The 10,744-nt window shown below is 44.4% G+C and overlaps 1 protein-coding gene across 3 annotated transcripts in view; it reads left to right on the top strand.

The window, feature by feature from the left end:
* The first annotated feature begins 3,131 nt into the window (after positions 1–3,131).
* Positions 3,132–10,744, top strand: part of COG3 (component of oligomeric golgi complex 3) — a 50,589-nt gene continuing 42,976 nt past the window's right edge. Inside the window, exons 1-3 of one of the 3 annotated variants that reach the window (XM_084616723.1) lie at positions 3,132–4,529; positions 9,373–9,519; positions 10,087–10,148. In XM_084616723.1, coding sequence (XP_084472849.1) covers positions 4,371–4,529; positions 9,373–9,519; positions 10,087–10,148 — 368 coding nt within the window. In that variant the 5' untranslated portion in view covers positions 3,132–4,370. Of the gene's footprint in view, positions 4,530–9,372; positions 9,520–10,086; positions 10,149–10,744 lie in introns of those variants that run through there. The other 2 variants (XM_084616722.1, XM_084616724.1) reach the window with 2 other exon arrangements.

Raw genomic sequence — 10,744 nt, 5'->3', positions numbered from 1 at the left:
TAGAGAATGCATGAATGTGAAGCAACAATGACTTTATTGCCTCTGCAAGCGGTGATCGAAGGGAGGAGGTGAGGGTGATTAGCTTACAGGGAAGTAGAGTGAACCAAGGGGTGGGGGGTTTCATCAAGGAGATACAAACAGAACTTTCACATCGTAGCCTGGCCAGTCATGAAACTGGTTTTCAAAGCATCTCTGATGCACACTGTGCCCTCCTGTGCTCTTGTAACTGCCCTGGTGTCTGGCTGTGCGAAACCAGCAGCCAGGCGATTTGCCTCAACCTCCCACCCTGCCATAAACATCTCCCCCTTACTCTCACAGATATTGTGGAGCGCACAGCAAGCAGTAATAACAGTGGGAATATTGGTTTCGCTGAGGTCTAAGCGAGTCAGTAAACTGCATCAGCGTGCTTTTAAACTTCCAACTGCACATTCTGCCACCATTCTGTACTTGCTCAGCCTGTAGTTGAACAGCTCCTGACTACTGTCCAGGCTGCCTGTGTATGGCTTTGTGAGCCATGGCATTAAGGGTTAGGCTGGGTCCCCAAGGATAACTATAGGCATTTCAGCATCCCCAACAGTTATTTTCTGGTCTGGGAATAAAGTCCCTTCTTGCAGCTTTTGAAACAGACCAGAGTTCCTGAAGATGCGAGCGTCATGTACCTTTCCCGGCCATCCCACGTTGATGTTGGTGAAACGTCCCTTGTGATCCACCAGAGCTTGCAGCACTATTGAAAAGTACCCCTTGCGGTTTATGTACTCGCCAGCTTGGTGCTCCGGTGCCACGATAGGGATATGGGTTCCGTCTATGGCCCCACCATAGTTAGGGAATCCCATTGCGGCAAAGCCATCCACTATGACCTGCGTATTTCCCAGGGTCACTACCCTTGATATCAGCAGATCTTTGATTGCTTTGGCTACTTGCATCACAGCAGCCCCTACAGTAGATTTGCCCACTCCAAATTGATTCCCGACTGACCGGTAGCTGTTTGGCGTTGCAAGCTTCCACAGGGCTATTGCCACTCGCTTTTCAACTGTGAGGGCTGCTCTCATCTTGGTATTCTTGCGCCTCAGAGCAGGGAAAAGCAGGTCACAAAGTTCCATGAAAGTTCCCTTACGCATGCAAAAGTTTCGCAACCACTGGGAATTGTCCCAGACCTGCAACACTATGCGGTCCCACCAGTTTGTGCTTGTTTCCCGAGCCTAGAATCGGCATTCCACTGCATGAACCTGTCCCATTTGCACCGTGATGCCCACATTGCTGGGGCCCGTGCTTTGAGAGAAGTCTGTGTCCATGTCCTCATCGCTCACGTTACCGCGCTGATGTCGCCTACTCGCCCGGTATCTCTTTGCCAAGTTCTTGTCCGCATATACTGCTGGATAATGCGCGTGGTGTTTAATGTGCTCCTAATTGCCAAAGTGATCTGAGCGGGCTCCATGCTTGCTGTGGTATGGCATCCGCACAGAAAAAAGGCGCGGAACGATTGTTTGCCGTTGCCCTGACGAGGGAGGTGCGACTGATGACTTGGCTTACAGGGAATTAAAATCAACAAAGGGGGTGGCTTTGCGAGAAACTGAATGGCCCCCTCAAGGATAGAACTCAAAACTGGGTTTAGCAGGCTGTTGATTTCACGGAGGGAGGGAGGGAGGAGAAAATGAATACAAAACAAATCTGGTTTATTTCTTGTTTTGAACCACTTCATCTATCTTTATACATCTTGCTGGCAGCAGACTGTGCAGTACGACCGCTAGCCATCATCATCTCCTGGGTGCTCGGCAGAAGACGGTGCAGTACGACTAGCCATCATCTTCTGCTAGCTGGAGGTTAAAAGACAGTGCACTGCCGGTAGGACTCAATCACCTCAAGACGAAACAAGGGAAATGACCTGGCTGAGTCACTCCCATGTTTGCCCAGGCGCCCGATTAAAAGAGCACCCAGGACTGCGTCAATGACGGCTACCAGTCATACTGCACTGTCTGCTGCCAAAAGGCAATAAATTGCTGCTGTGTAGCAATGCAGTACCACATCTGCCAGCACCCAGGAGACATACGGTGACAGTTAGTTGAGCGGGCTCCATGTTTGCCGTGGTATGGCGTCTGCACAGGTAACTCAAGAAAAAAGGTGCAAAACGATTGTCTGCCCTTGCTTTCACGGAGATAGGGAGGGAACGGGGGCCTGATGATAGGTACCCAGAACCACCCGCGACAATGTTTTAGCCCCATCAGGCACTGGGATTTCTACCCAGAATTCAAATGGGCGACGGAGACTGCGGGAACTGTGGGATAGCCACCCACAGTGCAACGCTCTGGAAGTCGACTCTAGCCTCGGTACTGTGGAAGCACTCCGCCGAGTTAATGCACTTAGAGCATTTGTGTGGGGACACACACAATCAACTGTATAAAAACGTTTTCTACAAAACCGACTTCTACAAATTCGACCTAATTTTGTAGTGTAGACATACCCATAGAAATGAACCTCACCCTGTATGCAAAAAGAAAAGGAGTACTTGTGGCACCTTAGAGATTTAACAAATTTATTTGAAGCTTTTCTGAGCTACAGCTCATTTTATCGGATGCATTCAGTGGAAATTTCCATTGAATGTATCCGATGACACTGAATGCATCCGATGAAGTGAGCTGTAGCTCACGAAAGGTTATGCTCAAATAAATTTGTTAGTCTCTAAGGTGCCGCAAGTACTCCTTTTCTTTTTGCGAATACAGACTAACACGGCTGCTACTCTGAACCCTGTATGCGTTCATGTACATCTGCAGATCAACAAAAAGTATAGTCTGGCTATGCAATCCTTTTGGAAATGAAATAAGATTGTGAATTTCTTGGGCTTCTGGGAAAATATTCAGATTTAATAAAAAAAACAATGACACAGACACAGCTCACTTCTACCTCTCCACCAATGGGTCTCTTAAAGAGATATCTCCCTATTAGGCACATGGGTTACACGGGCTTTTCAGAAAGGCCAAATTAATCAACTGGATAAGTGGTATATTTTTTTCATAAAGTAATATGGAAAAGTAAAATTAAAAAGTCAATTTTTAATGCAAGAAAGGTGCTTAACATAAAAAGTACTACATAAATAAGTTAGGATGCTAGTTTCAAAACTGAAAGATAAACTGGGAAATAATTGCAGGATTGTTTCATGTTGGTTTTAATGTTCAAAATGTAGCATCTTTTATTACTGCACAAGCAAATAAAGCTACATTTAACAAAGAGCAAGTCTGAAGCTCTTCCACTAATGAGAAGAGTAAATACAAGTAAAGATGATGGAGTTTAATGTGTTGTGTGGCAATGTGGAATAGTAAGGTCCAATAGTGACTAAACCAAATGGAGGAAAAAATAAGAAATTTTGCAGAGCTCTTTGAGAGACTGTACAATGAAGAAAGACAACCAGTGTTAATTTCCATGAGAAGATACATAATTCTAGGTGTCGAACTATAATGACTCAAATACCTTTCCCCTTGTCTGAGTGAAGGGAAGAGGCAGGTCCTGCACAATTGTGTACAGGTATTACATGCCCTAGCCACGAAGGGGTGATAACTGTGAGGGGTTCCACCCAGTGACCTCTGCTGGGGTAGCAGTGATAGTGCCCCTGTTTTCCCTCAGTAGCTGGTTTTAGACTTAATACCCCTTGAAGCTGACTAGATGGGTCTGAGCGCTCAGGCTCTGGCCAATCAGCCCTCTTGTTCCAGACTGGCTGCAGACTCAGGCATATGCCCTGGCAATAGTTACACTCCATGTTTCATCGGTTTGTCATCAGGGTAGAACTAAACTTTATTTTTAAAGCGGGGGTGCTTGGGTTGTGGCTTCCAGCGTCTTTGGCTGCAGGAGGATTGCGGGGACGAATACAATTGGCCAGCAGTGCCACCGACCCCAGCTAAAATGTCATTATTACAGAGCGGGAAGTGACTTGCTCCGGGTCTTTGCACCCTAGCGGCCAAAACGCGATTAGAACCCGTGTCTCGGGGCTCCCAGCCCAGCTGAGCAGGGGCCTGCGCTGCAACGGGCGCAGCCCACTGTCAATAGCTGCAGTCTCCTGAGCTCATTGGTCACAGCGGGCCGGGCAAGCAGGCCCCGTCCCCACTGCCCGTCTACGCATCGCAATGACGTCATGAGGGCGAAGGCGCGCTTGCGCCCCATCGGGTTCGAAGAGTCCTTTTCCTGCGCCGGAAGTTTCCGTCCCCGATCAGCTCCTCCCGCTGGTTGTGAGCGCGTGGAATCCTCCCGCGTGTCTCGTTCCCTGCGGAAGCGTTTCCGTGTTCAGATGGTTCCGCTCCTCTCTCTGCCCCTCGCTGCGTCGGACGCGCCCGGATCCCGGAAGTGGCCTCTCCTGCCCGCTCCGGCTGACGCTGGCCGTGAGGATGGCGGAGCCGACCCCGGAGCTGGGCGACAGGGAGATCCGGGACAAGCTCGGCCTGTGGGACCGCAGGCCCCGGCCCACGGCGCCTCTCACCGACCGACAGACGGACTCGGTGCTGGAGCTCAAGGCGGCGGCCGAGAACCCTCCCGTCCCGGCCGAGGTGAGCGGGGAGGGGCCGGGGCAGGAGACCGTTGCGGCGGAGGCGGTTGGGGGGCGCCTGGCGGACGCTGGGGCCTCCCCGTTCCTCTAACGGGAGCAACTGCCACGTAGCCAGGCGGCGCGCGGCCTGGGCCGCCCCCCGGGCTGGGCGGGGCGGGGTGTGTCGGGGGGAATCATGGGCTGGGCTGGCCGGAGGCTGCTACCCGGGGCCCGCCGGGGGGCGGGGCGTGTCGGGCCACCTCCTGCTGCTGCCCAGGTCGTGCCCTTGGTCTCGGTGGGGCTCTGAGCCGCATCGATCCCGTGCGGAGCTGCCCGCGGTGCGGGGGACCCGGGTCTGGCAGGCGGGGACCTCGCTGGTGGTGCGGCAGCTCGCAGTGCTGTCCTGGAGATGAAATGAGCGAAGTCTTGAGGAGTTATGTGGTTAAGAAGGCCTCTCTGGCATCTTCCCGAAGAGTGAGCTCCAGTACCTGCCCTGTTCTCCATGCAAATAACTACATTTCAACTATCCTAGCGTACTGCTCTGGTTTCACCTGGATTCACTATTCGCTTCATGTTGCAGGGGGCCGTTCCACCCCAGAGATGGCTCCATTGTAGTAACTGTAGAATCATAGGGACCTCGATAGGTCATCTAGTCCAGCCTCTTGCACTGAGGCAGGACTTACTGTTATCTTCTAGGAATGGCCAAACCGCGGCTCGCAGTTTTACAATTAAAGTGTGGCTCATGGAACCCCCCACATCCCATCATTCTCCTCCTACCAGACGCGGGGAAGGAGGGAAGCTCCGGGCTTCTGCAGTGTGGAGGAGTGGTGGGGCTAGGGACTCCTGCCCCATGGGAGACACCTGCTAGGGCTTGGGACTTCAGCCCTACTCTTGCTGAAGTCCTGAGCATTGACACATGTGCCTGACACTCAAATTTCTGAAGATTATCATATGCATCTTAGAGGATCTGTAAGTTTGGCCATCCCTGAAAAGTGTTTGACTAGTCTGTTCTTAAAATTCTTTAGTGATGGACATTCCATAATCTTCTAGCTAATTTGTTCCACTGCTTAACTACCCTTACAGTTAGAGGTTTTCCTCATGAAAAACCTAAATCACCCTTGCCGCAATTTAAGCCCATTACTGCTTGTCCTTTTTCAGTGGATAAGGAGAACAGTTTATCACCATCCTCTTTTTTTTCTGTTCTTGAAGATTATGTTCCTCCTCAGTATTCTTTTCTCCTGACTAAACACACCCAATGTTTTAAATATAATAATCCAGACAGATAAAATTTTGTGTATGGCTTTCATCTTGTAAAGGACTGTAGGATGCTTTGTTGCCACATAATTTAAAATCAGCACTGAAAGGGAGAATATTCATTAAAATACAACTACGTAAACCCAAACTTCCATAATGTCACAAACGCTAATAAAACATAAGTTGATTTTGCTCTCGTGTGATGTCTGATGAGTTGGGACCTGTAGCAATATGGCATACTTGAGTTATGAATGCATTATTTAGACAGCAGATGTGCTGGGGTAGAGCCTATCAGTTAAAAAATGAAGTATTTCTATTTTTTACCATCATAAAAGTTTATGCCCTATTGATTTTTAACAAGAAGCAATGCAATTAAATTATTTTAACCAGAAGTTGGTCAATAACACATTAGGGTAGTATTGGTTTTCGTTTTACTAGCTCTGCACAATATCACTCTTGTTTGTCTTACCTGCAAACTGTAATACTGCCTGTTGCATATAATTGTTTTAAGCTGTTAAGGTTACTTTGATGAATAGTGTTGTTAGCATTCCGAATACATATTTCTGCTAAGAAGACAGGCCGGTCTGTATCTTGTTAATAACTGTTGTTAGTATAGGTTAATTTATTCAACACCCTGAGCATATTTAATTTCCTTGTGTGAAAATCTGAGTCTCACAATCAGTTTTCTCATATGTTTGCTAGCAGGAAAAACATACATAGCAGCAGCTATGTGCTGGTGGAGTTTACTTAATATATTTAAGATGGACAATTTGGGTATACATGAAGTAGCTAGAAAGTGTAAAACGTTGTTACGGTCTTCAAAATTTCCCTTTGAATGAGAAAATATTTTATAGTTGAATAGAATTATAGTACCTGTTACAAATCCTAGTTTTTTTAAATGCTATTGAATGGACAGATCTATGAAGAAAAAAGGGAACAAAAATGTTGTTGTTCAGAAATACTAGGTGAGTTAATTGAAGTATTTCCATGTAGCTCCATTCTGTTGTAGCTGAATTTTACAACAAATTCTTATTTATGAATGACCAACTTACCTATTTCTTATATTGTATTTAATTGAAATGCAATAAGCTGTCAGCAGACTAATAGTCCAGATGTTTATAGAAGGGTTATTCATTCTTGGACAGCATAGTGATCGAAAGGGTTCGTGCACATGATAATACTTAGCACTTCTATAATGCTGTTCTATCATAGATCTAAATTTGTCTTACAAAAGGAGGTGGGAAAACAGAGAAGCAGAGAAGTTATGGGCTTGATTTTCACAGATGCTGAGCACTCTTAGCTCCCATTGAAATAAATTGGAATTGTGGGTCTTCAACGTATCTGAAAATTGGACTCTAGCTGACTTGCCTGAGTTCACGCAGCTAGTCAGATTAGAAGCCAGGTCCCTTAGCTCTCAGTCTTGTGTGCTATCCACTAGCCTTTCACTTCTGGAAATCTACGTTAAAATTCCACCTCAAGTCACCAGCTTCCCCATCCTTAGACCCGGTTTGTCCATATTACAAAACTACCAGTTTGATTAGCAGGCATGGCAAACCCTGCCCAAGCAAGGATCAGGATTAAATGGTGGCAGACTTGCACCCCAACGAGACCCCACTACAAAGGTCAGGTTTGTGTTGGATCAGAAAACAACCTGAACCTGTTTGGTCGGGTTGTCCCTGTTCACCTTGTCTTGTTGGGGGGTCCTTATCCGCTGTAGGCGCTGCTCCTGCCTGCCAGCCACCGCAACCTCTTTGCACTGTATATGCTGAGGTGTGTTTGTGTCAATGGGTCGCAGTGTCTTTCACTCCACAGTGCAGAGGCGGGTGGCAACCAGCAGGAATGGGCTGTACAGCTGCCACTGTGACAACCCCAGAGGTAGGAGGTGGCTGGAGATGGATTATGGGCACTGGTTATGGGGATCCCCCACCAGGCTGAGCCCCAAGCAGTGGTGTGCTAACACAGGGTCGGAGGGGGAGTGTTGCAGGCAGGTCTGAAAATGACTCAACCCTCTTGGGCTCGGGGCAGGTCAGGCTTTAAAATTAGTCCTGCTAATAGTAGCTAGATAGTAGGCATGTTGAATGTCAAAATTAAGATGCATTAACAAAGCTGTCTGAGGAATCTGGCATCATCAGCCTCTACTTTTATGACTACTAAAACTGCCTCTTGCAAAAACAAACAAACAAACAACCTGCTAACAAAAATCAAAAAGATATGAAGTTCTGTTGAATTCATTAGTTATCAGACTTTTAAAACCTAGACGAGGCTTTTTACCTGGTTAATATTTTCAGACAATGACTTTTATTGCCACAGAACTTGTTCTGTGTAGAAAAGTAATACTTTTTTTAAAATTGTGTACAGTGCTCTTTTGTTATGTTCTTGGTTGTTGTGAGTAAGCTTTAATTGTGCAAATGGTGGGCTGTAGCCCACGAAAGCTTATGCTCAGATAAGTTTGTTAGTCTCTAAGGTGCCACAAGTACTCCTGTTCTTTTTGCGGATTCAGACTAACATGGCTGCTACTCTGAAAGAAGAGGATGTTATGTTAGAATAGTTAGGGAGAACATCCTCGTTAGCTGTAAAATTTTTTTCAGGGATAAGATACAGCATCTAATTCCAAGGCAGTCTCCAGTCTAAAAATACTTAAATTAAATTGTCCCAAATTACTTTGATTTTTTTATGTTCAGTAAAATATATTTAATAAGCTTAAATTCTGAAATATAGGAATTATCTTCTAAAGAAACCTTCCTGTATAATCATCTGGAATATCTATTTGGAAGTATTATTTAAAACATTTTGAAATTATTGGAATTTCAGGTTGTGACAATATTGGGCTTGGAATTTCCTTTGGTCATATGGCAGAAAAATCTAATGGAAGTTTGTTTAGCTTGTATGCCAGTCAAAGGGTTTTTGTGCTGTGTAGATACTGTAAACCTTTGTTATTTTGGCTTGCACTTGGAAATATGAATCATCATGGGCTTGTCTCCACTATGGGTGGGATAGATGCTGCGGCGATCAATCCACTGGGGGTCGATTTAGTGGGTCGAGTGAAGACCCGGTAAATCAATGAGAAGAGTAAGGGGAATTGACAGGAGAGTTTCCGTGGTAAGTAGATCTAAGCTACTTTGACTTGAGTTATGCTACTAACGTAACTCAAATTGCGTAGCTTAGATCTACTTTTCCCCATAGTGCAGTCCTGCCCCATGTCTTCTGATATTCAGTCCACAAACATTAATTTGTCTTGCTGTTTAGCTAGCTAAACTGGAGATTTGTAACGCTTTTCAATAATATAGATCATATCCAAGAGGGTTGTATTAATTCATTTTCAGTTAATCTTGTTTAGTAGAAAGTATTAATTTTTTTTTTTTTTGGTCCTGGGATAATTAAGTGAATATTTTAAATATTTCTGAATTTTGATACTCTGGTGTTTAAATATATTATTGAAATAGTTTATAAAATGTCCATGCTGATTATTCCTTCAAAATTAAACAAACGGGAACTTAAGAAATAAGTTTGGTGTGATTGAGATGTTGTTTACACTATTGCATATTAATTTAAAATTAAGCGTTAATTTTTAAAAAGTAATTTAACTAAAATGATGGGATTTTTATGTACAGCTTCCAATTGAAGATTTATGCAGTTTAACATCACAGTCACTAAGTGTCGCGCTGACTGCAGCAATACCTGAATCAACAGAGGATATCCTCTTGAAAGGATTCACCACTTTGGGAATGGAAGATGAAAGAATTGAAACTGCACAGCAGGTAAATCACACCAAATTAATTGCTTTATAATCCTAGAGGCATCATTTCAGTGCTAAAATTCTTCCCAGTGGATTTGTGAAGCTTTAGTGTGCCTTTCTTATGTTTTTTATAAAATTCTTTTGTTAGCATTTGAGACATGCAAAAAAATTGAAGAAAATTAAACTTTAACATCTTGGTTGTTCAATACTAGATGTTTTTCCTGTATTGAGAGGCTAAAGCATCAACAAAGGACAGTGGTGTTGCCCGCAGAATGTTGCATTTCAATCCCATAATGTTTGCAGTGAGATAGACAGTGCTAATGTTGTGCTCCTAGAAACTCAAGGAGATCGCATTCTACCTTTTTCCTTTAGTTAGGTGGTAGAATTGTGCTCTGCTAGGTTCTGGACTGTCTGAATCATTGTTGAGTACTTAAGGGTTTTTTTCCTTTAATAATGAAAGATGCTTATGTTGTGGTGCAATTCATCATCTATATCCTGTTGATTGCTCTAGAACTCCAGATATGATGGTTTCTCTAATTGGTTCCTTGTAATGTCTGGGTTGTTGACAATCTAAAAATCTGTGTTCTAGTTCTTCTCATGGTTTGCTCAGCTGCAGGCCCAGATGGATCAAGATGAAGGTGCTAAGTACAGGTATGATCCTTCTTCCATTTGTTGAATTTTATCACTGTATATTTTTAGTCTCTGCCCCCAGCAACAGCTTCTAAACTAGAAGTGAAATTTTGCTTTTATGTATATATCAGTTCCCACTTAGACATATTACAGCATATGATATGTAGGATTTTATCCTGTCCACTAATATATATGCATCTAATTTTTCAGCATCCTATGGCACTTTTCCCAGTTATGTCTAATTTGTATCTATTTTCACCTGACTGACTTTCTTTCTTCAATCTGGGAAGGACTACTTTCAACTGACTTTAGCTGTTTATCAACTATTCATAAAGAGTTGTGTCTGAAACATTTCTGAGTGACTGATGATCTTAGATATTTCTACTGTGGCTAGTGCCACAATGTTGAGTTGCCACATCCAAAATTAAGAGCATGCATTAAATTTTACTGTAAAATAACCTGCTCTTTTCCCTATCGCTTGGTTTTTACGGTCTGCTTGTTCTTTGGCCTTTATTGTGGGAAGAGTTTTGTGTTGTATCTGGAAAATGGTAAGGCTTGGGATTATTCTGAGCCCATATTTGTGAACCTGTCGCAAAGTTGGAGAGTTGCATCCCTGT

The sequence above is a fragment of the Lepidochelys olivacea genome (assembly GCF_965140295.1).
Source record: "Lepidochelys olivacea isolate rLepOli2 genome assembly, chromosome: 1".
In the NCBI taxonomy this organism is placed as follows: Eukaryota; Metazoa; Chordata; order Testudines; family Cheloniidae; genus Lepidochelys; species Lepidochelys olivacea.
Note: the sequence above shows the minus strand (reverse complement) of the source record. Positions and strands in the feature narration are given on the sequence as shown.